The sequence below is a fragment of the Lynx canadensis genome, chromosome A3 (assembly GCF_007474595.2).
Source record: "Lynx canadensis isolate LIC74 chromosome A3, mLynCan4.pri.v2, whole genome shotgun sequence".
NCBI lineage: Eukaryota > Metazoa > Chordata > Mammalia > Carnivora > Felidae > Lynx > Lynx canadensis.
In genome coordinates, this window is record NC_044305.1 from 132545777 (window position 1) to 132573158 (window position 27382).

Sequence of the window (27382 nt, forward strand, 5' to 3'; positions counted from 1 at the left end):
ACAAAGAAAGCAATTGTGCCTTAGCAAGTCCATGCGAGACTGAGTCTCTGACCTTGGGAGCACCCGAGGAGATGCCCTGCCGTCTCTGGCCGCTCCAAGTCCATGGACGACAGCACAACCCTGCCCAGGGCCGGGGGCCAGCGGGGGCTGGAAGAGCTGGTGTGCAGGAGGATTCCGCCTTCAGTCTGGGCTCCGGGCCCCGAGGGCCTGAAGCCGCGGGTGATGGGACCGTCTCCAGAACGCCCTGCGAAGGGGCAACAGCGGCAGGATGGACAGAATGGTCACTTAGCATCGGCAGCCACTCGCAGGTTAGCCAGGACAGGGGACAGGAGGAGGAGCGGGGAGTGAGCCCCATTTACCAACCACCCCCTCAGGGGCCAGAGGCTCCAGAGCATTATCTCATTTAACCCTCACTCTTGTGACCCTTCTGCTACCGTGTCAGAGACGGCAGCCTCTCCCCCAGTCACTCACTTGCTCCTGAATTCCCTCATTCATTCATTCCCTCATTCATTCATACTCTCGTTCATTCATTCACTCGCTTAGTCACTCGCTCATTGAATACATGTTTATTGAGAGAATCTAGAGCACCGTGCCCGAGTCAGAGGCCAGCTGAAGATACCGTGGGGGCAGCAGACCGCGTCCTTGACCTCAGGGGACTCACAACCTGGGGGGCGGGGGGAAGGGTCAGAAAAGCAACGGACAGGTGTAATTCTGCATGATAAACCCTCAGAGCAGATGCTGCTGCGGGCCATGGGAGCACAGAGAAGACCCCTAAGCCCGCCCCTCCGGGCCCGGGGAGGTACCCAGGTAAAGCGGTCTCCGGAATGAGACGAGTTGGACAGCTAGCAAGGTGCAGCCAAGGGCGGGGAAGCGGCAGAAGCGATGTGTTTGAAGCCCTGAAGCTCGGTGAGGGTCAAGGTGAAGCCAGCGAGGCACCTGGGCTGGTGCAGGATGAGGGCTGTGGCTTTATCTGGAGGACTGGGGGCGCCCCGGGGGGGGCTTTAGCAACACGGTGGCCCCGCTTGATTTACTTTCTGAGAGATCATTCTGGAGGCTGTGCGGATAACGGACTGGAGGAAGGCAGAGCAGGAGACGGCAGGCTGACCGTGAGTGCGGCGGTAACCCAGGAGGTGGCCGTGGGACTGCGCCCGAGCGCCATCTGGGAGTGGATCCGCAGGTCGTGCTGGGGTGGGGGTGGGGGCCATGAGGGAGAAGGGAGGGTGCGAGGCGCCCCCTCCCGGCCACGTGGGGAATAGCAGAGCCCATCCAGGATTTAGGACCTAGCTCCTGGGGGCATTCACCGAGGAAACAGACGACCAGCGTATCAGGGGTGCAGTTCGGGGCAGCGTCCCCAAGTGGGGCGCCCAAGTGGAGATGTCTGTCTAGTTGAATGTTCGGTCTGGAACTCAAAACCTACATTGAGGAGAGAGTTGCAATTCCATAGACGGGTGTGAAGAGGCTCCAAGAGAAAACCCTACAGGGGCAGAGAGGAGAGGGGGAGCAAAGACTGGGAAGGAGATGCCTGAGCGGGAGGTAGGTGTGGGATCGAGGAGCCACGGGGATGCCACGGGGCGGGGGGGGGGGGGGGGGGGGGGAAGCGGGGTTGCTTCCCAGGACCTGCAGGAACCGGGCCTGGAACCAGGTAGGGGCAGGGGCGCCCCGGGGAGGGGGACAGATTCGCCGCTGCCCCCTGGGAGAAGTGGGGGGTGGGGCACCCACAAACATCAAGAACAAGCAAAGCAGCCCAGGTGGGCACAGTGCAGGCCTGTGACTGGTCCCAGCCTCCCCCCCACTCCCACCCCAGCGCTGCTCCTTTGCCGGAAACTTCCCTCTCCGGTCTGTACTCACCCCTCCACAACCTCAAACACCACCTACACATCAGACTCCCGAGTGCCGTCTCCAGCGCCGGCCTCTTCCTCGAGCTCCGGTCCCACGTCCTCACCAGCCCGTCCAGCACGTGCCGATGCACCCGGCAGGCGTCTGGAAGGACACCTGCCAGGACGGCCTCTGGGCCCCTCCTCGCTGCCCCGCTCCTCACGCTTCCCCATCTCAGTCGCCACAACTCATCCTTCCAGGACCCCTGGAGCCTCTGACCCCTCTCTCACACACAGGCAACTCCCGAGCTAATCCCGTCAGCTGTCTCGGCCGGCGTGCCACCTGTCCCTCACCTCCTGTGCCAACAGGAGGGCCCGAACCCACCCTCGTGTCTCGCTGTGCTCTGACCCCACAAATCAAAACCATCCCTGCCACAGGACCTTTGCACTTGCGTTGCCAACACCTAAAACAAGCTTTCCTTGCTAACCGTGTGGTCTGTCCCCACTTCCTCCTCCCGTTCTTCAGAGCCCTTCCTCGACTACCCACATGAAAGAGCGTGAGCCCTTTACCCATCCCCCTCCTGCCTGCTTCCATTTCCTTCCCGTGACTTACCGCACGGCGGTTAGTTGGCTGGGTTTCCGCGTCGCCCACCAGTGCACGATCTCCGCGAGGGCCTGGGCTTCCTCCGCCTTGTGCTTCGTTGTCTCCCGGCACCTGAGCAGAGCGGACAGCGAAAGGCTTTCAGCAAACGGGTGCCAATTCCTGGTGTCCCCGACCCCACGCCTCACCCTCCTCCCGACCGTTCGGTCTTGTTTGTGCTACTGTTCCTGGCCCTGGAACAGCAGCGCTCCTACCCGCCCCTCCCCTCTTTCCTTCCCGGCAAGAACAGGTAGGGGGTTCCTCCCCTGCGCTCTACCCTCTCCCTCCCAGACCCAAGCGGCACCCTCCTCGGTGTGACCTTGGGACACAGGACCCTTAATCGCGTGCTGTCTTCACTGCAAGACCAGGCCTCCGTCAGCAGGCCCCCTCCATTCAGACACAAGCCGGTGCCATCTACAGCCAGAGGGTCTGCTGAGGCCTCCGTGGCAGTAACCGGCAACGCAAAAGGAGAACGCGGGTCGTGCCCACAGGGGCGGAGAGCCTCCCCGGGGAGGCCACATTCGTATAAGAGACGTCAGCCCAGGACAGCCCCAAGACCTGCGTAACTGAGCTTGGCTGGGTGGGCACCGTCCGCCTGCAGACCTAACCCCTGGGCCCAGGGGACTGTCTCAGAAGCAGCAGAGCGGGACCCAGCTGGTTCCACTGGGCTCCAAAGCCCAAGGGTTCCTGAACTGAAAGGGGGCACCAGGACGGCGCCCCCCACTCCCCGGCCGGCCACCGCGGACAGAGACAACGGGCTCCCGGTGCCCAGTGGTCCCCCAAGCCTCCAGAGGCAACCCGGAGGAGTGGGCGCCCACGGGTCACCAGCACGGCCCCCTCAAGTGGCCATGACGTCCGCATGATGCCGCCCACACGCCCAGGGCACTTCCGGTGGTGGTGGTGGTGGTGACACGTGGAGGGCCGGCCCAGCCCTCCAGGCCCGGGGAGAGGAGGCAGCAGCATCGGGCCCGGGGAAGCCACTGCCTTGTGGCGGCAACCGCTCTCCAATATTTATTACGGGAAAATTAAAACAGGGAAACAGAACCGAAGGAAAAACTGCTGTCACTCCCGCCTCCCTGAGACAACTGTTTTCACTTCTCCATTTGTGGTACCTCCTGTCTTGATCCATATGTACACATATTTTTATGCCATTGTAACCATGGGACGCAAATAATTTACCGTCTGCTATTTTCCTTCGCCATCGTCCGTATCTACCCTTTATAACGACTGCTCAGCCCTCCCCGGGGGGACCGGGGAGAGACTACATAATTCGTTCACCCATGGCCCTTCTGCTCGGCATTCAGATTACGCCCAGCCCTAACTCTCACTGGAGATGGGAAGCTGAATCCCCTTTTAGAAATTTCAAAATGAGGGGCACGCAGGGGGGGGGGGGGGGGGGGTTCAGTCGGTTGAGCGGCCGACTGCGGGCGGCTTGGGTCACGATCTCGCGGTTTGTGAGTTCGAGCCCCGTGTCGGGCTCTGTGCTGACAGCTCAGAGCCTGGAGCCCGCTTCGGATTCTGGGTCTTCCTTTCTCTCTGCCCCTCCCCCGCTCCCACTCTGTCTCCCTCTCAAAAATAGATAAATATTTTCTAAAATTTTTCAAAATGATCCGGCCATTCAGCGAGCATTCGTGGAGGACCTCCCACCTGCAGAGGACACAGAGCCTTGCGTGCACACTCCACACACAGGCACAAATACAAACCCACTGCCAGCCAGTAGCTCACGCACCACCCGCCCCTCCCCCGCCAGCTCCCAGCCCTTCCGTGGCTCCCCACCGTCACCAGGTCAAGTAGAGGCTCCCCCCCATGGCGCCCCAGGTACCAGGTCAAGTACAGCCTCCCCAAGGCCTGGCATCCCTCTCCGTACCCCACAGGGCCCAGGCTGACCTTCTCAGCACCTAGCGCCCTGCGCCGGTGGTGTGGGTAAATGTTCAACAGCCGGCTCTCCAGAAAGGGACCCTGGATTGTAGCATTTACTAATCCCCATGGTGTCAGTACTCCCACCAAAGCGGATTCTGAGCCACCACATGCTCAGCAATACACCGTTATATAGTTATTTGCACCACAGAGACACGACAGGCGACAGGCGTCACTAGCCTCAGGAGCCCAGGGAACAGTAACATGGTTAAGACAGAGTTTAAGTCGTTACTGTATTTCTCTTTAATATATTTTACGAATGTTGAGCTTACGTCATTTACTTTGTAATAACGGCTGTTGTATCTAACCACGAGCTCAGTGTTATGAGCTGAATTATGTCCCCCTAAAATTGTCATCCCTCTGGGCTGACAGCTCGGAGCCTGGAGCCCGCTTCGGATTCTGGCTCTCCTCCTCTCTCTGCCCCTCCCATGCTCCTGCTCTGCCTCCCTCTGTCTCTCAATAATAAATAAATGTTAAAAAAAAAAAAATTTTTTTTTTAAATATTTTAGCTCTACCTAAATACGGTCTCTGTGGCAGCATTTCCATTCTGCCACAGCAGCATGAAAGCAGCCTTGGACAGGCAGACGGGAGTGTGGCCGTGTCCCGGAAAAACCGTCTATGAGCGCTGAAATGTGGCTTCGCATCATTGAAACATGTCACGAAATACTATCTCAGTATATCTTTAAAAATTCTTAGCTCAGGGTCTGTACAAAAACAGGCAGTGGACCAGACCTGGTTCCTGGGCCCAGTTTTCTGACCCCCGACCTTCCGTCTGTTCCCCCCCCACACACCTCACCCCCCCAGCACAGGGCCGGGGACAGAAGGAGGAGAGAGGCTAAGTTCATGTTTAATGATCGAGGGTGAAGAAAGGAAGGTCGGCCAGCCGGGGGCAGCCTCTCCGATTCAGCTGCAAAGACCATTTCCAGGCAACATCATGAATCTTTTTGAATGCAAATTTTTTTTCTAATAGGCCCAGGGAAAAAAGGGCTTTCTGAAATATAAATCAAGTTTCTCCCTGCCAAATAGACCCATCACCTCTTTGTTGCCTCTAACATTCTAAATGATCTCTCAGGGGCGCCTGGGTGGCGCAGTCGGTTAAGCGTCCGACTTGGGCTCAGGTCACGATCTCGCGGTCCGTGAGTTCGAGCCCCGCGTCGGGCTCTGGGCTGATGGCTCAGAGCCTGGAGCCTGTTTCCGATTCTGTGTCTCCCTCTCTCTCTGCCCCTCCCTCGTTCATGCTCTGTCTCTCTCTATCCCAAAAATAAATAAAAAACGTTGAAAAAAAAATTTAAATGATCTCTCAGAAATAATGGGGTGCCTGAGGGGCTCTGTCGGTTAAGCGTCCGACTTGGGCTCAGGTCATGATCTCACGGTTCGTGAGTTCGAGCCCCGCCTCGGGCTCTGGGCTGATAGCTTGGAGCCTGCTTTGGATTCTGTGTCTCCCTCTGTCTGCCCCTCCGCTGTTTGCACTCTGTCTCTTGCATTGTCTCAAAAATAAATAAACATTTAAAAAAAAAGTTATTATTTTTTTAAGAAATAAAATCCAGCGCCTCTTCCGTTAATAACTTCTCTTCATTGAGTATCTCAAAAATGAGCCCAGTCAAACCCGCGGAGATAGAACTTGCAATCAGTGTCGCCAGGGGCTGGGAGGGAGGGAGGCCAGGGAGGAACTTGCTAATGGGGGGAGGGCCTCTTTTTGAAGGCAGGAAAATGTTCTAAAGTTGATCATGGTGATGGTGACACATCTCTGAATGTACTAAAAGCCAACGAAGTTTGGCTTTAAATGGGTGAACTGGATGGTCTGTAATTATACCTCAATAAAGCTGTTTCAAAAAATACGCTAGGCATTACTCACCTGATTCCTACAATGGCATTTTTTAAAATTAATCTCTACAACCAACGTTGGGCTTGAACCCACAACCGTGAGATCAAGAGGTGCACGCTCTTCCGACTGAGCCAGCCGGTCGCCCCTCACAGTGACAATTTCTAAAGCCAGCCTATTTGCCACCGTCCCTGCACCAATGGAAACGAACAGGCCCGCCATGGTGTGGAAATGCAGTTCAGCAACTGAAACCCAGATCGGCCCAGGGGAGGCCACACCAGTCCCAGGCAGGCACCTATTTGCACACCTTCCAAAGCAAACCTGGCAGAGCATGTCCTGGGTCCCCGCAGGAGAGGCTGTCCGCCCCCAGGTGGAGGGGAGGCCCGGTGCAAGACCTCACACAGGCAGCCAGTCCCCAGGATCTTTCTGGAAACAGCTGGAACCTTCCTGCGTTCCACCTGCCAGGCTCGTTATTGCTTCCCACCTCCTTACTAAGCCTGAGATTCCAATTCCCGTGGGAGTGCGTGACCCTCTCCTCAGCCTTCCTAGGGCAGTGGAGGCTCCCCAGGCCCACCGTGCCATTGGGGGGTCTTAGGCAGAAGCAAGTTGGGCATGGTTCCCTGGGTCCAAAGCCTGGGCCAGTGAGGATAGAGGAGACTCCTGCCCAGACAGGCCACCTGACCAGTGTCAGGGGCAAAGCAGAGCAGGGCACACAGGCAGAGCAGGTAGGGGAGCCAGAAGCACTCTCCTCGGGACCAGAGTAGAGGCCTGGGGTGCCTGTTCTCAGAAAAGTTTGCATGCCATGGAACCGGGACACCCGAGTCCCTGACTGGCCGCTGTTTATCTACCTGCGGTCCTCAGCAAGGCCCACGGCCTCCCTGAACCTCTTGGACACATCTGTGATGTGGGGGGCCCCCACGCCCCCAGGGTGGCTGTGGACCAAATGAATTCACGACTGTGGGTGCCGTCCAGGTAGATCTTCGTCGCATGTGGCACAAACATCCTGATGCTCTTAGGAATTTATTGGCTTACTTAGGTGAAAATCCTGGGGAGTGGAACTCAGGCGCGGCTGGATTCAGAAAACGAACAAGGTCCTGAAGACCCCGTCTTCTCTGAAGCCCCCTGCGGATCAGCTCTCCTCTCCCGAGTCTGGGCTCCTCTCTCAACAGGGCCTGCCTTCCTGGCCGCGAGGAGGCTGCAGCAGCCCCACACCCTTTGCACCCTCAACTCCAAAGCCAAGGGTAAAAACGGCCTCCCTCGCCCCCAAACTTAACCCAAACCCTAAGCCTCCGGCTGGGAGAACCCACAGGGGCTGTCAGAGGGCTTTTGATAGTGAGCAAAAGAGGTCAGTCAGTGGCCTCTGAAGGAAAACGAGGCTTTCCAAGGCCCTGCCCTCTCCTGAAGCATCTTGCCACCACCAAGAGAGACAGCAGCTCCCTCCCACCACCTCCATCCAGTTCAGAGTATAGAAAGAAAGGCCTTCTCTGGGTCACAGGCGGTCTCGGCGCGGGTCCTACAATCTCTCAGGTCAGGCCACGCCCCCAAGGCTCTGCCCTCCCCAAACTAGGAGGACCTGACATCCCCACTCAGCAAGTCTTGCCATCTGTCACCATCCAGGCCCCGACCCCTGGTTCATCCCGTTAGTGGGGCCAAATTGTGTGCATCGTGCCGTCCGTTAGGTTACACCCGCCGAGCCCATGCTGGACCCAGGACCCCAGCCTGTGGCCCTGCCTGGACATGGGAGGACCAGGCACCTTCTCTCTGGTAGGAAAGTGAATTGCACTTGCTGGAGACAGTCGATAAAGGCTGTGCTCCGGGGGTGAACCTCCAACCACCTGCAGGTACGCTCAGAGGACTCTGAAACAGGCACGATGCAGACAATCCTAGGTGAGGATTAAAAAAGCGGGACAGTGACTAAGGAGGATTAGGTCAGAACCACAAGACATTCCCCCTTTGGCCACCACATCCAGCCCCCATGAGGCCCTGGGAGGAAGGAGAAGTCAATGCCCAAAGGCACTGCAGACAGGGAGGCCACGCGGTCAAGTGCGGAATTACAACCGCGTCTCCCCAGATCATCCTTCAGGCATGAACTTCTATTTGCAGCAAGCCTTTTTGCCCTTTTCTCTTGCTAACAGTTCAGCCCAAGGCTTTCCCCCATCCACCTTCTGCATTATGTAAGTTTCGGAAATGGATTCTCATGGAGTCTTGAGCTCCTATGATTTTTTAATTGGCTAGGGCGGTCTGCCTGCATTTATTGTGTTCACAGATCTCATGGTGGTTTCCACTCACCACGCTTTGCTTTTCTCATCTTTTCTGCCTGTTAGACTGATCACGTGTCCCACGCCCCTATGCTGCCTCCCTGTGACTCTGGTGGGTTCTTTCAGGTTGTCCTCGTCTTGCCAGGAGAACTGCAGATTCTTCAGGTGTCTGGGGAACCTGCGTCACCAGCCTCTTATTTTTAGCACAAGGACCTTCCCCCAGTGTCGCCCCTACCACGTGGTCCAGTGTTCTGTTTTATCCGTGCTTAGACTTACTACAGGCTGACCAATTCCTATGCTCACCATCCTTCCTTTGGGTACCATTTTCTCCCTGAAGGGCATTCTTCACTTTTCTTTTGAAGAGGGGGATGCATGAACTCTGGCTGAAGTCTCCCTTACTTCTGAATAGGTTTTAATTATTTTCTCCGCGTTGAAAAGATTTGGTTCCATAATCTTTGGCTTCGACCGTAGCACTGTTGCAAATTTCTGCTTAATGGTTACTCCTTTATAGAGCTACCGTTCCTGTAAACGTTAATGACCTTTGTCGATATGCTGCGCAGACTCACTACAGGTGAGTCTAAGTATGGATTTATTTTCATTTACTGGACTTGGGATTCCTTGCACTTTCTGATCGAGTCACTTCTAGGAAACTATCAGTCAACACCTCTTTAAACATTAGCCATCCAGCCCCTCATGAACATCTATCTCCTTTAGAAATAACATGCACCCCCTTCCACCCTCCACATCTCCCCCCCATCTACTTCTAGAGAATTCCCCCAGGTTCTTTCCTGTCACCCATGCACCCTCAGTTGTGTTCCCTCTTACTAAGCATCTTTTTTTTTTAAGCCCCAAGACTTTTAATTCCAGTAGTTTTGTTAGGTTATATCTAGAAATCGTAGCAAGTTTCTTTTTTTAATCTTTCTTTAGAATACTCCATTCTTTGGGCTTTCATTTTTTTCCCTCTGAACCCATCAGATCTATCATCCTGTTGACTGGAAGTTCTTGGGTTTTTACCTGTTGTTCCTACAATCACGTGGCTTCCTCCTGTTTGTTTTGTAACCTAAAAATGGTGAACACCGTCTGTGGGAATCACAGGCACCCGGGCTGGGGTTATGGATGTTCCTAGATCACAAACCCGTGAGAGGTGCCGGCCTAGGATTTTGATTTGGGGGAGTCCAGAAAGATAAGCACCCTCACCCTCTCCCCCAATGCCAGTGGGATGATTTCCTAGCCCCATCTCACTGTGGTCCTGGCTTGATGGCAGTTTCTGTGCTACAGGTCAGTCCCTTCCCTCCAAATCTGGGAAGGGGGGGTGGTCTTTGGTCCCTCACCCCCCAATTTCTCTAAGGGACTAATAACCATCCCCAGCACTCTGATAAGCCCGAGCTTCCCCAGTCCATCTCTGTTCCCAGCATCTGAAAATTGCCCTTTCTTAGCAAGTCATTACCCACTTAACTCTTGTGATCACTGGTGTGTTTGAAGCCCGGAGGGTGTTCAGATCACCTCCGTCTGCTCTCTTGCTGGCACGGCTCCAGTCCTTAGAGCCAGGCCAAGGGACTGTGGTCCCTGAACCTTACATCCCGCAGCGGGGTCAGCCATTCTCGTCGTAAAACATCCTGGTGTCCAGAATCCCCTCCCAGGAACGACAAGGGCCGTCACTGATCGTTCTCTTTTTCCAAGTGCCCGGAGTACACCGGGAGGGTACCCTCCTCCACAGAAGTGGGGTGGGGCTGGGGGGCCTATTAGCTTTCCCTGGGCCGACAAAAGCCACAAAAGCCACGCCATACAATCCTGCTCCCTCAAAGCTACAGCCACACCCCAGGGAGCCAGGGACCATTATCTGGATCTCTGGACCAACACCGGCAGAGCTATTCACCCTCAACAGCACACACAGCCAGTCAGCTCCCTGGCCACGTGGCATTAGATACCCATCCAGTTCCAGCTGTCAGGAGCCAGCGCCCAGGCTGGATCACAGGCCAGGGTGGGCAATTCTGACTCAGTGGCCCGACTGCACTTAACTGATGCAGACCCTCTATGGGTCTGTTCTAGAGAGGGTAGCTGGCACAGGTGGGACGGCAGGTGCAGGTGTGACTGTAGGTGACCCACAGGGAAGCTATTTGGAGTTGGTCCCGAGAGGGTGGCCGCCCCAAACACCCACAGTGGGCCCGCCAACCAACCTGACAAGTCAAATGACATTCCGAGTGCCCCTCGGGTGGAAAGGGCAAAGATCACGTTCCTCTAAGACACAGAACACGCCTGCCCCCAAGACGTTACCCACACCAAATACTCCGCTCAAATTATTTCTCCAGGGGCCTGATCCTTGGAGGTCTCATGCTGAGACAGGGGGACGGCAAGGACCTGGATGTGCCTTCTCCGTGGAAGTCTCCCATCCCTTCCTCCTCCAGAGAAACAAGGTCACCCCCTCCACACGCCTCTCCTAAGTGCTCATCCACCTCAAGCTCTGCTGCTCCTTCCCTGCCCTGGTTCCACGACCACAGCACTAACATTCGGATTCACTTGCGCATCGGCTTCTTGCTTGAGAATAAAGGTAAGCTGCGCAGGGCGGGCCAGACCCCCTGCCCACCTCTACCTGCTGGGTTCAAGCGGCAGACACAGGTCACGATTTCAAAGACGCTTTAAGAAGGCAGGCCCGGCAAGGCCACTTATGGACAGAGGGACCAACCCAAGACTACAAAGAAGTCCATGCAGGTCAAGTTGATGAGACGAGGAAGAACAAAGCTGGGGAGATCGTTAGCCCCTTCTGGTCCCACCGCCTGTTGTTTAGCAGATGGGAAAACCGAGGCCGAGAAGTGGTTCACTTAGGGTTGCTGGGAAATTGAACCCAGTCAGTCCTGGCTTACAAACTCCGCGTGCAGCGTAGTTGATGCTTTTGACCGTCACCTTTCAGGCAGACCCGTTTCCTAGAGACCTTGTGCCAGAACAGGCATTAGGAAAGCCCCCTCCCCAAAATGGGATGAAAGCAAATGAACTCCTAAGTCTTCATGAAAAAAAAAAACAAAAATCCCTGCTTTTTCTTTTTCTTCCTAAACTGAAATGCAAATCTTATCAAGGAACAGATGCGAGAACAGTCTACGTAACACCTGTGCGGCATTCAATTTTGAGACTCCTAAGTGCTTGAGGCTAACACCAGTTTCCCTTTAAACAGATCAGGAAACTGAATCCGAGCTGGCGGAAATTCTTACACTGCACGCTAAAGGAGGCAGAATCCTAAAACCCGCTCCCAGCTTCCAACTGCATGCACCTGACACGCGGGGCAAAACGTTTATTCACTTCTGTGTTGCACGAGTGTAAAAACCACACGATCTGGATCGACTTTAGGTAACAATAATTTAAAAGACAGGAAGCCCCTCTTACAGAAGTGCTTAAATCAACTATTTGACAATTTATACAATAAATGAAGGAAACAGACAAGGGAACAGGGCCAGGAATCAGCCAACACAATACAACAGGGTAACAAACGTGGCCGAAGGATTGGTGTGTATCCTCCTTCACGTTCCATGTAGCATCTTGGCTGGTTTTCTCCTTTTTTGGGGGGGCTTGGGGGACAGGGGTAACAAAGGCAGGTTGCCTCAAACTAGCCTTATTACGTATATTATTCTGTACTTCATTCTAAAATTAATATGTGAATAGAACATGTATTTATAGCTCACGCAACTCTAGTTTTCTCCTGAAGGTCAGGAATCCAACAAGGCAATGCTCAGATTTAGGCAGGCACTGAAGTGAAAGTAAGTGCACTGAACAATATCCACTTCGATCATGAATCGCGATGCCGGGCAATTATTTCAAAACATGAACCACAGATACATCGGGCATATACAGCAAAATGACATTTCCTAATTTAAAAAGCATGTAGCAAATATAAAAGGATGAAGTCAACGGTACCTACTTACACACGAAAACAAATCGGAATAAATGCCCCAACTTTTCAGGGAGCCAATTTCAGTCCTGGTTTTGGCCACTTAACTGGAGTAAGACCTCAAGTGGGTCATTTTGTTCAAGGATCGTTTGAAGACTCAACGTACGGTGCTACCTCCGATCCTATAGCTAAGGACCTAAGGGTCTTTCACAAGAACTCAAAGTTGGGGGAAATACGGTTTGAGAAATAGACAGAAACTGCTCCTCCTGCACCCCCATGTGACCAGCAGCCCGCTCACATCACATTCTAATCCTTGATGATTTAAGTTGGAAGCTCCTGTCCCCTCTGATCCCACCATACAGGACCTGACCTGTATTCATATAAAACGCAACCTGCCTTCTTTGGGACACCAACTGGCTAATTCCCAGGGGTATGTGCAGGACAGACTTTAAAGCTGATCACAAAGCACCTCAAGTCATTAAAGAAAATAAAGAGTAGAAATAACATGCTTGACTTGCACAGGTTTGGCAGACGTGGGTCACCTAGTAAATCCCGAACTGGCTCCCATTAGTGGTCAACAGAATGCTCTGCGTTTGGTCTAGAAACCAAGTTAGGTCAAATCAGGCCTTTACCTCAACAGTACAAAATAGGTTTGTGTGTAAAGTGCCAATTTTATATACAAAGCAGTAAGTAAACTTTAAAATCTGCTTTGAAGCACCAAGGCTGACCCCCTCCCAAGGGCCTTGTAGCAACTGTTTAATCCTGCCGGGTCAGACTCAAGAGAGTCCCCACACCTTGAGCCATGATTGCTAAGAGCCATGAAGTCACGGACAGCCAGGGTGCTTGCAAAAGCCCAACACGGCCAAGCTCTTTCCTAAGAACCCAAGTAGCTTTTTTCCATGCTTCTTTCTAGGGGAGACAACTAGCATCACTAATCAACAGGCTTGCGTACGAGGTAGCTACACAGTTTTAACAATACTATTCATGAACACTATTGGTGATTCATAGTGTAGCCAGTTGATATCACTTCAAGTAGCTGATTTTTTTTTTTTTTTTTTTTTTTTTTTTTTGATGAGAAGGGTTGGAGGGGGAGGAATCAGCAACATTAAGAGCACATCTTCGTTCACTTAGAAGTCAGCATCCAAGGTAAAAGAATTCTCTGTTGGACTTGACATCACTCCCATCCTCTGATACTCGCCTACTCTCTTCTCAAAGAAGTTAGTCTTCCCTTCCAGTGAAATATTCTCCATAAAGTCAAATGGATTTTCTACTCTGAAAACCTGAAAAGGTCCACAGCAAAATTTGAATACAGAACACCAGTTTCCGGGAGAACCAGAAGGCTATGAACAATACCGTACCTTGCCAAAACCTAGCTCCAGCATAAGTCTGTCTGCCACGAATTCAATATACTGCTTCATTAAAGTGCAATTCATCCCAATTAGTTTCACTGGCAAGGCCTCCGTGAGGAATTCCTAGGGACCAAAACAGAGCTTCTCAGTAAGACGGTAGCACAAATAAAGACATCTTCTAGCAAGCACGAAGAGACCCTGATGCAAAACGCACCTGTTCTATCCTAACGGCATTGATAATAATTTCCTTCACTCTCTGCTCTGAAGGTTTGTGGACCAGGTGTTTGAACATCAGGCAGGCAAAGTCACAGTGTAGACCCTAGGAAAAAAAGGTTTAGTATCACTGTAACGCCAGACCTTTATCATTCACATGCAGCAGGAAATGGCTTTACCCTTTGCTGCATTCCCCTTGTACATCTTGCCGTACTACAAGCACTTTAACTGTCAAAAAAAGGGAAGAAGAATCCAACGGCCGTCTGCTCTGCCTATGCCAAGGCGGGCCCATCTGCATGCAAGGCCCTCCATGCTGCTACCCAGGTAGCAAGAGCAGGCCAGGTCCCGGCCCTGCTGCTCCGTGAGGCAGCGGATGGCACAGGACTTCTGCTCCAAGCGTTCTTTCTACAGCATTCTTTCTACAGCTGTGAGCTCTGGTTGTGCCACAGTTCCTGGCAGGAAAGGCAAAACTCAGTGACCAGGCTAGTGTTGAGATTTACGACCCAGTGCTCAGGAAACCAGTGATGCAGTTTCCAGTGAATCGAGTCCGTGAGTCTTAATGCCAAGCAATCCCTATGTTCCCCTACAGGAAGGCAGAGCATCTTACAAGGCACGATCGGCTGTCTGATCTGCTCATTGCGCTCCAAGTATGGCAGGGTTCATGGCCCTTGCCTTTCAGACTGGACTTAAATCAGAACATCTGGACATACTCCACCTTCCTCTCCAGTTTAATCCAATAGCACTCAAAGACATACACTGGACCGGAATGGATTCTCACAGCCAACTGTGAAATACACTAGGGTCATAGATAGGCTACCGGGCCAAAATAACACAACATCCCCTCACCTACAGTGCAACGGACATATAAATGTATCGAGAATACAAATACCTTCCAGTACATGAAAAGTAGTGTTCATTCTCTGCCAAATACAGGTATCACTGAACTCACATGTTAAATGTAGACATAAGGCAATCTGTTGTCTTGAGTTCCCTTCAGGGAACCCAAGAGTTGTAGATATTTGGGGTGCAGATTAGCCTGTTGTGTGTATTAGACTCACCTCATCTCTGCTAATAAGTTCATTGGAAAACGTGAGGCCAGGCATCAGGCCGCGTTTCTTGAGCCAGAATATCGACGCGAAAGAACCAGAAAAGAAGATTCCTTCCACTGCAGCAAAGGCCACAACCCGCTCTCCTGCGGAAGAGTTAACATCGACATAGTTCTGGTGGGCAACCGAGCACGTGCACAGGAAGGGCTCACAAGCCAGTGACCGTCACCGGAGGATGAAGCCCAGGCATAAGTGGGGCCAAAGGGGTCCTCACCGTAGGTAGACTCTTTGTCGCCAATCCAACGCAAGGCCCAATCCGCCTTCTTCTTTACACAAGGCATCGTCTCGATGGCGTTGAAGAGAAATTCCCTAGTAGGCACCCAGAGCGTCAGCAATTATAGCAAAGACCTCCTATCACAAACATCTAGGGAACAACACTGGGAACGAAGGCCAAATCAAGACTCAACCTGAAATGTTTTCTCATTACTGTTTTTGCTTTTCCCCCAGTGTTTTTTAAAATCTCGGCATTCCTTTGGTTCCTGTTAATACAAACCTAAGTATTCTTTAATTCACAGGGAGCCCCGAGATCTACGCACATCGAAAGCCTCAGTCCATTACACCAAGAGCACTTATCAGCTTAATTATATCAAGTCCAGGTCATGACAAGGTTCATAGGCCCTATCTTTAAACGTGCAAAGCCATAAAATCTTAACTGCTAAGACTACTTAAGCTATGCTGACCATTATCTTCCTCGACACCCCCTCCACCACCAGACTATAACATCAGGCCAATTATATGGGCCCCAAGTGCCATATGGATATAATAAAACAATTAAAGCCAATAAACTAAACAACCTGAGATTGCTTCCTACTATAATTCTATGCCTCACTGATGATCCCAGGTCAGGAAAGAAAATCGACTGGCCCCACACTTACTTGGGTCTTTATTAGCCTCTTCCGCCTCCAATGTATCCCTGTGCTCAGCTTGGGAGCCTGCAAATTCCCCAGCCCATTCCTTATCAGGTGACCTTGTTTTCTAAAGCCAAGGTCATCAGACCGTTGGGCTCCCTTCATTCTCTCTCCATGTCCACATGCTCCGTTGGAGACCTGGGTCTGCCTCTCCCTGGCTTTTGAAGCTTAACCATCAGACTTTCCTGATCCTGCCCCTTCTGCTTATTCATCCCAGTTATGCCTACCTTTGTCTTTTCTCATTTATTTATGTTTTTAGAAAGCACAAGTGGGGGAGGGGCAGAGAGAGGATCCGAAGCGGGCTCTTCGCTGACAGGCCGACAGCAGCAAGCCCCGTGTGGGGCTCGAACTCACTAACCTCGAGATAGTGACCTGAGCTGGAAGTCAGACACCCAGCCGACTGAGCCACCCAGGCGCCCCTGTCTTTTTTCTCATTTCTGTCCACAATGTTTTTACCCCCAAAGCGTCTCCCCAATCCTGCTAGCCCTACCAAGTCGTCACTCACCTTCCCTCTTCACATTCTCCCTGGTAATCTACAAGAGTCTGCTTTTCAGCTTTAAGACTTCCGCTCCACACAAGGCTCCCCTCCTGAGCTCTTAGTACCCAGAGCACTCAGGCAGCCATTGCTAACTTTCTCCTCCTCTCCAATCTTCAAAACGTAAGATGGGCCTTAAGCTCCCCCTTTGTGATCCCATAACAAACCGTCACTTTGGTCAAACAGTTCCGTGCCTCAACTCACCTAATGGTGAGCTGCCTGCACATCATTATGTAACTCGTCTCCCTTCTATTTCTAGGTCTTATTTCCCGTACTGCGTTACTAGCTCCTTAAGAGGAGAGTAACATTCTACTTGGGTACACTCTCTACCTCCTTCACGTCGTAGGTTAACAGCTTTGCCGCAGGAGGCAAAACCGTCAGACCTAGGAATTAGTTCGTTGTGCACAGCCTCTACGGATGTTTTTTGTTTGGTTTTGTTCAAAGAAAGGTTTTAGACTGAATGACCGACAAGAAAACGGAGTAACCGCCTAACTTTGTTTTTAAGTGACCGGCTCCTAATGTCAATGTAGGCCTCTTCCTCAGAGCAGACGTGACCACGCGTGGTAGGGATTTGCCTGCTTAGCCATTCTAGAGCCATTGTCTATCCCTACGTAAGCTCAAAAACTTGCAACAGGGTAACAATAAGTGAGTCCCAAACACGTTGGCATACCACCCAAACACTCACCTCTCTCTGGGATCTTTAATGTAAGTGTCAATGAGGAGACTATACATCTCAGAATGGATGTTTTCCATGGCAATTTGGAAGCCATAGAAACAGCGGGCTTCAGTAATCTGAACTTCTTGGCTAAACCGCTCCACCTAGTGGTAAAACATCACAGTGCAGCTTGAGGAGAAGCCACTCAGCCCCAGGACCCCAGATCCATCGCACTCCCTTTGTACCATTACAAGGTGTGTTTCTACTTGAATACTTCTTCACTATGCTGTGGTAAAGCTGGGCATTTCATGCCACACGCTCATTGTACAAATCAGGAAAAGAGATGACGCCTGTGTTGCAGGGTTTCTGCGAACGCTCATCAGTTCATTCTTTCCTAACTCATTGCAGGAAGGATCCACTCACAGTAAGACATACATGGAATCAAGTTATCGGAAGAGCAAAGCCACAAAAAGAAAAGCAATGCCACAGCCACGAGGAGTAAACCCATGGCTAGCACTTAACATGGTCTTTGAGCTTCTCTAGAACCAGGGGGGGAGAAAGATACCCATGAGGAAGAAACAACTGCAGAGCATATTATAAAACAGCAAACTCCATGTCATAGAACTATGACCTTACAAACACATATGATATCAGGGCGGGACAACGTTAAAGGTGAGGGAAGAGGACATTCTCTCAAGTCTTGAAGTGAACGAAAGCAGACGTTGTTTGGAAACTCACCAAGTTCTCATTTACTATGCCATCACTCGCTGCAAAGAAAGCCAGAACATGCGATATAAAATATCTCTCCTCTGCCTTCAGGGACTCCCAGTGCTGAATGTCCTTGGAAAGATCCACCTGAAGTTGAGAAGTTTCACAAGGGGTTTACACACGCGGGGCCTCACATACATACTTGGTTCTTAAACCTTTTAAAAGTCTACGAACACGGCTTGATCGGTAACATCCCTCCCGTCCAGAACTCCCTTTGCCAGTGTGAACAGCTCACATCCTCGGTGGGCAGCCATCCCCAAGAGGAACCAGAGGAAGAGTCAAGTATATCTCCAGCCAAGGCATAACCGCTAGGGCAGGGGTCCGCCTCAAGAGTTGGGGGGGCAACGCGTAAACTTCCTTTTTAAGTCTCCCGGTTCCTGACCCTCGTTACCTCTTCGGCTGTCCAGAAGGAAGCCTCCGCTTTCTTATACATCTGCCAAATATCGTGGTACTCGATAGGAAAGATGACAAAGCGACGAGGGTTTTCTCGGAGCAGTGGCTCATCCTCCACGCTGGGGACAAGCACCTTAGTTTTCTGCCGGGCGAGGGGGTAATGGAAATACGAATTGTAGGGCGTCCCACATGAAATTGCCATTTCTTCGGGCCAAGTGCGCCCAGTGGTCGGCAAGCTCATGTGGTTCAGTGTGTAAGTGTCAGCTGTCACACATGGATCTTACATAGAACACAACCGGGAGGTACCAGAGGGACAGGAGGAAATCTACGGAAGTGTGTGGCAGGCCAGGGAGGGAATGCTTTGGCGGGAAAGGAGCGCGGGCCGGGGAGGGGCTAGGGTTTGAAACGGCAGAGGAAACAATGAGGCTTTGGCGCCAAGAGCCGGCTGGCGTCCCCTGCCGGCAGCGCCCCGCCCCCACAGGCCCCTTCCCAGCCGGCGGCCAGACCCCCACTCACCGGCTCGGCGGGCTCCTGGAAGATCCTCCGGGCGGTCTTGCTGGCCAGCACGCGGCTCCCGCTGAGGGCCGGGGGCTGCGGGGAGACGCGCGGTGAGGGGGCATGCCCACGTCCCGGGAGACCCCCGCCGCCCCGGCCCGGCCCGCGCGTCCTCACCGTGTTCTCCTTGTCCGCCAGGCTGAGCCCCTTCAAGGGCGAGAGCTGAAGCTGCTGCTGCGGCTGCTGCGGGTCCACGATGGTGGCGAGCGGGACGCGGACGGAGAGCATGGTGGCGGCGGCGGCGGCAGGGAGCGGACGAGGCGGGCGAGGCGGCGCGCGGGTCCTGGGAGCCCCCGCGCCGCCGCGCGGGCTTTTAAAATCCCACCGGCGGGGCTGCGCGCTCAGTGGGCGTGGCCAGACGCCGCCTTCCCATTGGATGCACCGGGCCCCACGTCAGCCGTTCGAGAGCCGCGCGGGAGCTGCGGCGCCGAGCCGCCCGGGACCCCCCGGGACCCCCGGGACCCCCGTCCCCGGGCCCACCCCGGATCCCCTGGACCCGTGGACCGGGCTAGGGGCGCCGCCGCCCGGCTCCCTGCGGGCCCCACCGGACAAAGGCTGCAGCCCCCGCGCGCCCCGGTGGCTGTGGCGCGCGCGGGACTCACTCCTCCAGGAGCGGCTCGGATTGAATGCAGCGACGCGATTGGAGGCCGCCCGGAGCGGGAGAGGATTCCCCCACCCCTGAACCGTTTTCGCGGGTCCGGGCGAGTGGTTTTGCAAATGAGGTTGGTGCAAATGCCCGAAAACGCCCCTGGCTGCAAGAGAAGCTCGTGGTTGCGCCCGTTTAGATACGTGTACCTGGGGGGGGGGGGGGGCTAGGGGTCCTCGAGTCCCGGTAAATTGGGGGGGGGGGGGGGTCGGCGACAAGCGTGCTGCCTAGCGATTAGGGCCGCTGGCGACGGGGTCCCGAAGTGCAGTTGCTGTGTCACTTGGACATGTCACCTGGCTAAAACACTCAGTGCCCTCGTCGGTAAAATGGGACTTGTCGCCGTACCGAACCTGTGGGATTATTAATAAAATGAGATTAAATGAGATAATTGTTCTAAAATGCGCAGCCCTTTGTGAAGCTTAGTTAACTAAATGACAGCGAAGGCCTTTGGTGCATTTCCCATTGAACTTGTGTGGGTTGTCAGGCCACTGTCCCCAATGCATTTTTTAAAATTGGAAACTGAGCCCAAAATCCTGAAAGTTCAGAGAATGAAGAACTCGAAACTCATTTACTGTTAATTGGGCAGCAAGCAGCCTGAAAAGGAGATTGAAAACGTGCATTGGGTGAAGGTGGGGACGTGAATTTATTAAGTTTTTATTTTACTTTGTGTTTGGTTTTTCAGATTTGCCACAGACATTTGCCCTGCAAGTGGCAAAATGCCCGAAATGAAAAGAAAAATGTTTTAAGATCCAAGAAATAAATGATTCACTTGGGAAAGCTCCAACACCTGCAGTCTTAGAGCTGTCACAAAGAGAAACACTGGAATTTTTTACAAAGTCTTTTCTAGATATAGTATACTTTAAAGAGGTCAGAGGTAGGGAAGAGCCCCTCCTGACTTAGGTCTACTTCTGCCATTTCTTTTTTTTTTCAACGTTTATTTATTTTTGGGACAGAGAGAGACAGAGCATGAACGGGGGAGGGGCAGAGAGAGAGAGGGAGACACAGAATCGGAAACAGGCTCCAGGCTCTGAGCCATCAGCCCAGAGCCCGACGCGGGGCTCGAACTCACGGACCTCGAGATCGTGACCTGGCTGAAGTCGGACGCTCAACCGACTGCGCCACCCAGGCGCCCCAACTTCTGCCATTTCTTAAAGTACCACATACATACTGTGTTTAGTCTCAAGCCTCAGAGAAAAATCAAGGATAATCACATCTCTTAAGACAAACCAACGACTAAAACTTTGACCTAGCATCCTTACTTTTAATTTTTTTAAGTTTACTTATTTTTATTTTTGAGAAATAGAGCGCGCGAGCATGAGCAGGGGACAGGCGGAGAGACAGGGAGAGAGGGAATCCCAAGCAGGCTCCGCACTGTCAGCATGGAGCCCAAAGGAGCCTGAAGCGGGGCTCAAACTCACAAACCCCCGACATCATGACCAGAGCCAAGATCAAGAGTCCGATGCTTCACTGACTGAGCGACCCAGGCACCCCTAGCATCCTTAGTTTTAAAGCAATTCCCAGACATTGTCAATTTCATCTAATTTGATCCAGCTCCCGAATGGATATTTTTAGTGATAATTTTATGGCTGATAAAGCCACTATTGCATCTAATAAAGTTAGCAAGGATTTTTTGGTGTCCTCTAATACCCAATTCACATTCCAATTTCGCGCCATCAGTAACCCAAGTGCTCCTTTTCGGTTGCTGTCTCAGGCACCACGTGCTTGTTTTTAGCTCCTGTTCTACTCTCTGTAGGTACAGGAACCATACGGTAGTACTCTGAGCTAGCCAGAAATTATGACTTCTTAGCTTAACTTTGCTGGCCACCAAAATAACACGTGTGCATTGTAGAAAACTTGGGAAAGACGAGCAGTACCACGAGGCGGGAGGCAAGGTCGCCATTCTCCCCTTCACTGCCTCCCAACTCTGAGTCACTTGGGCACGTCCCGTCCTGCCTCCGGCGGGTTTTTACTGCTCTCACTTTACAAGAGGAAGCCCGCGCAGAAAGCAACGTGACTCTGCTCAGAGGTCACGCCCGAGGAGACCGCCGGGCCGGGCTTCCGGTCCGCCGTGCCCCCTCTCTTGCCCCGGGGACTGGAGAGAGAGAGAGGAGCGGCCAGACCAAGCGGCCCAGTCACCTGAACAGGATGCCCGGCGCCAAGCGCTAGGCAGCAGGTATCCGCCGGGATCTTTCCCGTTTCTTTTCTCCGCCCGTTTTTGTTTTTTTTTTTTTTTTTTTTTTTTGGCACCTATTCCGGATTGGTCAGCAAGCGAGAGGCCCCGCCCCCGGCTTCCGACGGGCAACGCTCCTTCGGGCTTTGGGCTCCCACGCCCGCCCACCTGCCAGCCCCGCCCCCACTTCCGAGGCCCGGGCTGCAGCGGTCACACCCCGAGCGGTTGCGCCTTTACTCGTCCCGCTCGGGCGAGTGAGGGGTGCCCTAAGGGGCCGCTTCCCCATCCTCCTCCCCAGGCGGAGAGGCTGGCCCGGGGAGCCCAAGTGGTTTTCCCAAAGCCGCTGCTCACTTACCAGATACCGTGCTAGGGACTGTCCTCACAATTCCAATGTCAATACTAACGACTAATACCACCCCGCAGCCGCTGGGCACCTGGGGCCGGGTGGCTTACACTGTTGACGGGATGAGGGGGTTTTAGCCCTGTACTTTAGGTGAAGAAACTAAGGCCAGGGGGGCAAGGAGACTGCCCAAGGCCACACAGCTCCTAAAACTGTGCAGCCAGAACTTTTCTCCCCGACTTTTTATTAGGAACGTTTCAGCAGACAAAAACAGCAAGAACTCTCCAGTGTTCATCCACCACCGAGGGGTCAACAGTCGTTTCCATTTTGCCACGTTTGCTTTATCCGCCTCGATGGGTGTGTGAGGCTTGTTTTTTCTGGATCATTTGAAAGTGAGTTCCAGATGCCATGCCGCGTCACCCCCACAGATTTCAGCAGATAGCTCCCGAAAGTAAGGACATTCTCGAACATAACCACAACTGCGTGTTCACATCTAAGAAAACTCACATGAATTCCCTAATATTACCTAATATCTACCCCATAATCAAATCCGCCCCATCGTTTCAAATATGGCTTTTAAGTTTGTCCGTTTTATTTTTTTAGAGACAGCAGGGAACGGGGGCAGAAATAGAAAGAGAGAGAGCGAGAGAGAGAGAATCTTAAGCGGACTCCATGCTCAGCTCAGAGCTGGAGGCAGGGCTCGATCTCACCAGAGTGAGATGGTGACCTGAGCCGAAATCATGAGTTGGATGCTTAACTGACTGAGCCACCCAGGTGCCCAGTTTGTTGGTTTTAAGTACACGTTATATTTGGTTATTGTGTCTTTTTAGTCTCTTTTAATTAGAACAACTCTATTTTTTTTTTTTCTCGATGACATTGACTTTTTGAAGTTTAGGCCAGTTTTCTTGTAGAATGTACATTCTACATTTGCCTGATTGTGTCTTCATAGTGTCAATTTGTTTTTCTAACCCCTGTGGTTACTGTAAAATGGGAGTTTGCACTAAAGGCTTTATTTAGAGGGGCACCTGGGTGGCTCAGTGGTTTAAGCATCTGACTCTTGATTTCGGCTCAGGCCATGATCTCGCTTTTTGTGACCTGTGTTGAGCCTTGTGTTGGGCTCTGTGCTGACAGCACAGAGCCTGCTTGGGATTCTCCCTGCCCCTCCTCCACTTGTGTGCGCACACTCCCTCTATGTCAAAATAAAGAAATAAATAGGCTTTATTAGATTTAGCTTATTTTTTCTTGTGGTAAAATATACATAAGCCAAGATTTACCATTTGAACCTTTTTCAAGGTGCAAATCAGTGCCGTTAAGTACATTACACTATTGTACTTAATCCGTCTCCAGAACCTCTTCATCATCCAAACTGAAATTCTGTCCCCATTACAAACTAGATCCCCAACCACCCGCCCATCAGTCATAACCACCACCCAACTTTTGGTCTTTCTGAACCTGACTGCTCTAAGTACCTCAGATAAGTGGAATCTTACAACATTTGTCCTCTTGTGCTCGGCTCATTTCACTTAGCATAACATCTTCAAGTTTCATCTATGTTGTGGTATGTGTTAGGATTTCATTTAATCATTTTTTTATTATTAGTAGCACCACGCTCTAACCAACTGAGCTAACTGGTCAGCTCATATTTTTTTTTTAATATTTATTTATTTTTGAGAGAGAGTGAGAGGCAGGGAGGGGCAGAGAGAGAGGGAGACACAGCATCTGAGCTGCTGGCACAGAGCCCAGCACTGGGCTCGAACGCGTGAACCATGAGATCATGACCTGAGCCAAAGCCGGACGCTTAACCAACTGAGCCACCCAGGCGCCCCTAGGATTTCATTTATTTTTCAGGCTGCATAATATTCCATCATATAGGTAGATGATAGATAGATAGATAGATAGATAGATAGATATTCTGTTCATGAGACATCATGGGATTTATGTAATCCCATCTGCCCCTCCTGCCCATGGGGTTTTTTTTGTTTCCCAACCACTAGGAAGCAAGGTCAGCCCTTCTCAAAATCGTGTGGCTCCAGAGCATCCGCTTCCGCCCTCTGAACTTGACCTTCCCCTTCCACATCTTCAGGATGCTCAGAATCCTCTGTTGAGGAAAATGCATTGGAGGGAAGCTGGGAAACTGAATACTTCATCCCAAGTGTGACTTGTTAGCTGTGGGATTTCAAGAGTGGGGCCGTGGGCTGAGGGTGGGGTTGAGTCAGCCTCTTTCCACCCTCCAGTCCTCTGCCAACCGCAGAAAACCTGCCCCTGGACCTCCCCCTCCATGTATCTCTTGTGAAGATGCCCCCCCTCCCAAGGTGACCCCAGGGCCCTATCTTTCCCTCCTTCAGAGCCTGACCACCAAGGCCTTTCCCCTCTTTCCTGGAAGCCCCTGCTCTGATCTTCCTGCTCCCAGGTCGAGCCCCGCCCCCCTCTCTGAAGTCCGAATTCCGCCCCTTCCAGGCTACGTCTGAAAGAGGATTTCCCATGGGTTGACTTGAAAAAGAGAGAAAAGTAAGAATGTCAGGCCACAATTTTGCAGGCCCAGGATAAGTTTCTTTCCTCGTGACCAACCTCAGCTTCCTGCTGGCTTATTACTGATAATTTCTTCTTAATAGCCTCCTTCCCTGGATAATGGGGCCACAATATTGACTTCTTTCTAAATACAGTGGGGTGTGTGTGTGTGTGTGTGTGTGTTTGGAGGGAGAGGGGACAGCAGCTTTAAATGTGATTCTGAACTGGCAGACTTAGAACAACTTACGCAAATAGGCTTGCAAGGAGGAATAAATCCTGCGTTTAGTGAGGAGGGCAGACTGGGAGGGGTGATGGGGAGAGCGCAGCAGAGACGAAATTCTGGAAGCCACACTCACCACCCATGCATTTTCGCTAAATAATAACTTCAGGAGGGGGAAAGCAAAGCCCAGGCAAGTCAATCCTACAAAGCTCTGATGACTCACTTTCTAGAAGTTCAGCTGCTTTTAGGCTTGGTCAGTGTAGGGGGGTGAAGGGACCAATCCTGGGTTCAGGTGGGAACCCCAGCATCGCTTCTTATTTATTAGACGACCTTGGACAAGCCACTTGATACTTCTGAGCCTGTTGCTTTACTGATAAAATGGGCACGATCATTCCCCCCCCAGCACAGGGTTCTTCTAAGGATTAAATAGAGTAGGATATTTAAAGCACCTTAAAGGCGTTTTATGGAAGTTCCGTCCTCTCCATTTAGCTAGCTGGCTGACCTTTCTTAGTCTCTTGAAATAGAAAACTGAAGCCATTCTAATGTGTTTTTCCCAGTTTCCTACCTGCGTTCATTTCCAGATCCCTAGTTACCCATAGCCCTGATCGTTATTCCAGCTCCTTCTGTCCCCATCTTTTTTCTGCCTCCTCCCCACTGCCATCACAGTGGTCCTTAGTGCAGACGAGCAGAACAGAAGCCTCGCCTCCCACACCTCCCAGAGGGCCCTCCTGATGCGTGCCCGGCCCTTAAGAGTGGGAGCAAGGCTTCTTCCAAGGAAACGAAGGAGTGACTCACCAGGAAAAGGGGGCCAGACCAGACCCAAGTGTCTCAACTCCACAAAGCCCCCCATGCCTCCCGGCCTAATTCCTGTCCCCGTGAAGCATCGATTCCCCCCGACGGGCATGTGATCTGAGGCTTTGGGAACAATGCACGCTAAAGTGGCCTCTCCTCCTGATGCCAGGCGTGCCAGCGTGTGCCTGATCTGGGCTGGCAGCTCGAATGCTTTCTCCATGCCCTGGGCCATTAATACGTTGTGAGCTGCCTCCTTCCCCTCCTAGGCGTCGTTCACCCTGTTGGGACGCGCCTCCTAGGCAGTCAGGTTGGGCGTGGGGGTGGGGAGGAAGGAGGCTGGCCCGGTGGCAAACTTCGTTGAATTGCACGAAGAAGGAAGACGAGGCCTCCTGGCAAAGAAGTCATGAACCTGGACCGTGAGTCCCAGCCGCCCCAGGAGGCATCTCCAGAGAACTCACACGCTGCCCTTGCCAACTCGGGTTAAACACGGCCTTGCGCCAGATCCGGGCACAGCCTTGGGCCAGCAGACTGCACACATGCTGGAGGAGCTTGGGTCAAAAGCCTAGACTTTCTCTTCTTTAATGAGCAGGAAGGTGTCTTTGAAATTCACTTTTTCATTGTTCTAAGGGTGCTAGCATGTGCTAAAAAGAGTGTCTCTTCTTAGATTAAACGTTAGCTCTTTAGAATTTTAGTATCGACGGCTGTTACAAAGAAAAACACAAGCCCCAAACGGAATCACTCCTATTAAGATTCCCAGGTCAGCACACCAAGACTTAATACCTAACCTAACTACAATTTCAACATTTCCCCCGCCCCTCACCCCCCCACCCCCGCACCCCGGAATGTAACCTTTAACCAGTAAACCTGGAATTTACTGATCGCACTAGGAACGTTACAGATAGACCCTTTCAGTTAGTTACCCTTGGGAGGACGGCCTAGCCTGAAACGGGATTCTTTGCTAGTAATTTTCTTTTTCGTACTCCCTTTCTACCTTTAAAAATCTTCCCTTTTCTGCAGCTTGATGGTGCTCCCCTCTGCTTGCTAGATGGGATGCTGCTTGATTGATAAATCAACTAATAAGGCCAGTTAAATATTTAACATGTACTCGGCTGAATTTTTGTCATTTAACACAACAAGTTAACTGTTAACCGGACTCGGACATAAATCGGGGCCGTGTGCATGGCAGCATCTTAGGCCCAGGGGGTGGCTCCTTGCTTTCCTCCAGTCCCCTTAAGCTAGAACTTTGTAGTTTCTGTGTAGTTCACTCAGACCTGGACAGGAAATGGTTAAGCAGGAAGCTCTCCCCCACCCCCCCACCCCCTAAGGGTCCCCAAATAGACGGAGCTTTTTGATGTGGGTGTTTACCACAAAGTGACCCTATTTCTGTTTCTGCCAAAGAGAGAGATCCTCTCAAGCCTGATCCCAATCAAGAAACTGCTTTCTGGGGCGCCTGAGTGGCTCAGTGGGTTAAGCTCCCGACTTCGGCTCAGGTCATGATCTGGCGGGTTTGTGAGTTCGAGCCCCACGTCGGGCTCTGTGCTGACAGCTCGGAGCCTGGAGCTTGCTTTGGATTCTGTGTCTTCCTCTCTCTCTGCCACCCCCACGCCCCCATACTCTGTCTCCCTCCCTCTCTCTCAAAAATAAATAAACATAAAAAAAATAAAAATAAATAAATAAACTTTAAAACAAAAATTGCTTTCTAGCCAGAATACAGACGGTTCTTGCCTCACAGCCTGGCAGAGCTCTGCATCCTGGACAGACGTGCAGACTCAGAGCTTCAGCAAACATCAAGAGGCCAGGATCAGGCAAGCCGGCTCGGGATCTGTGGTTTTCTTTCTGCTTCGGTAGCCCCCCAAACGATGTTGAAAAGCGGTGTGCCCCCCTTTGCACACACTC

General features: G+C 52.1%; 1 protein-coding gene across 1 annotated transcript; it reads right to left on the reverse strand.

Moving 5' to 3' along the window:
* Positions 1-11719: 11719 nt before the first annotated feature.
* Positions 11720-19085, reverse strand: RRM2 (ribonucleotide reductase regulatory subunit M2). Its single transcript, XM_030311658.1, has 10 exons — positions 18928-19085; positions 18772-18846; positions 18254-18397; positions 17833-17949; positions 17125-17258; positions 15211-15305; positions 14949-15082; positions 13892-13996; positions 13687-13800; positions 11720-13608 (listed from the first exon to the last, which is right to left on the reverse strand). Exons 1-10 carry the CDS (start codon positions 19036-19038, stop codon positions 13456-13458), a joined length of 1182 nt encoding a protein of 393 aa, XP_030167518.1. The 5' UTR covers positions 19039-19085; the 3' UTR covers positions 11720-13455.
* Between the last annotated feature and the right edge of the window lie 8297 nt (positions 19086-27382).

What these genes read in the sequence shown, in the direction of transcription:
- RRM2 (XM_030311658.1), bottom strand. Translation starts at nt 19,038, where the DNA reads ATGCTCTCCGTCCGCGTCCCGCTCGCCACCATCGTGGACCCGCAGCAG. An exon ending in ATTAAAGATCCCAGAGAGAG is followed by an intron (nt 15,306 to 17,124) that starts GTGAGTGTTTGG and finishes GGTGCCTACTAG; the next exon opens with GGAATTTCTCTTCAACGCCA. An exon ending in TGGAGCTAGGTTTTGGCAAG is followed by an intron (nt 13,609 to 13,686) that starts GTACGGTATTGT and finishes GGACCTTTTCAG; the next exon opens with GTTTTCAGAGTAGAAAATCC.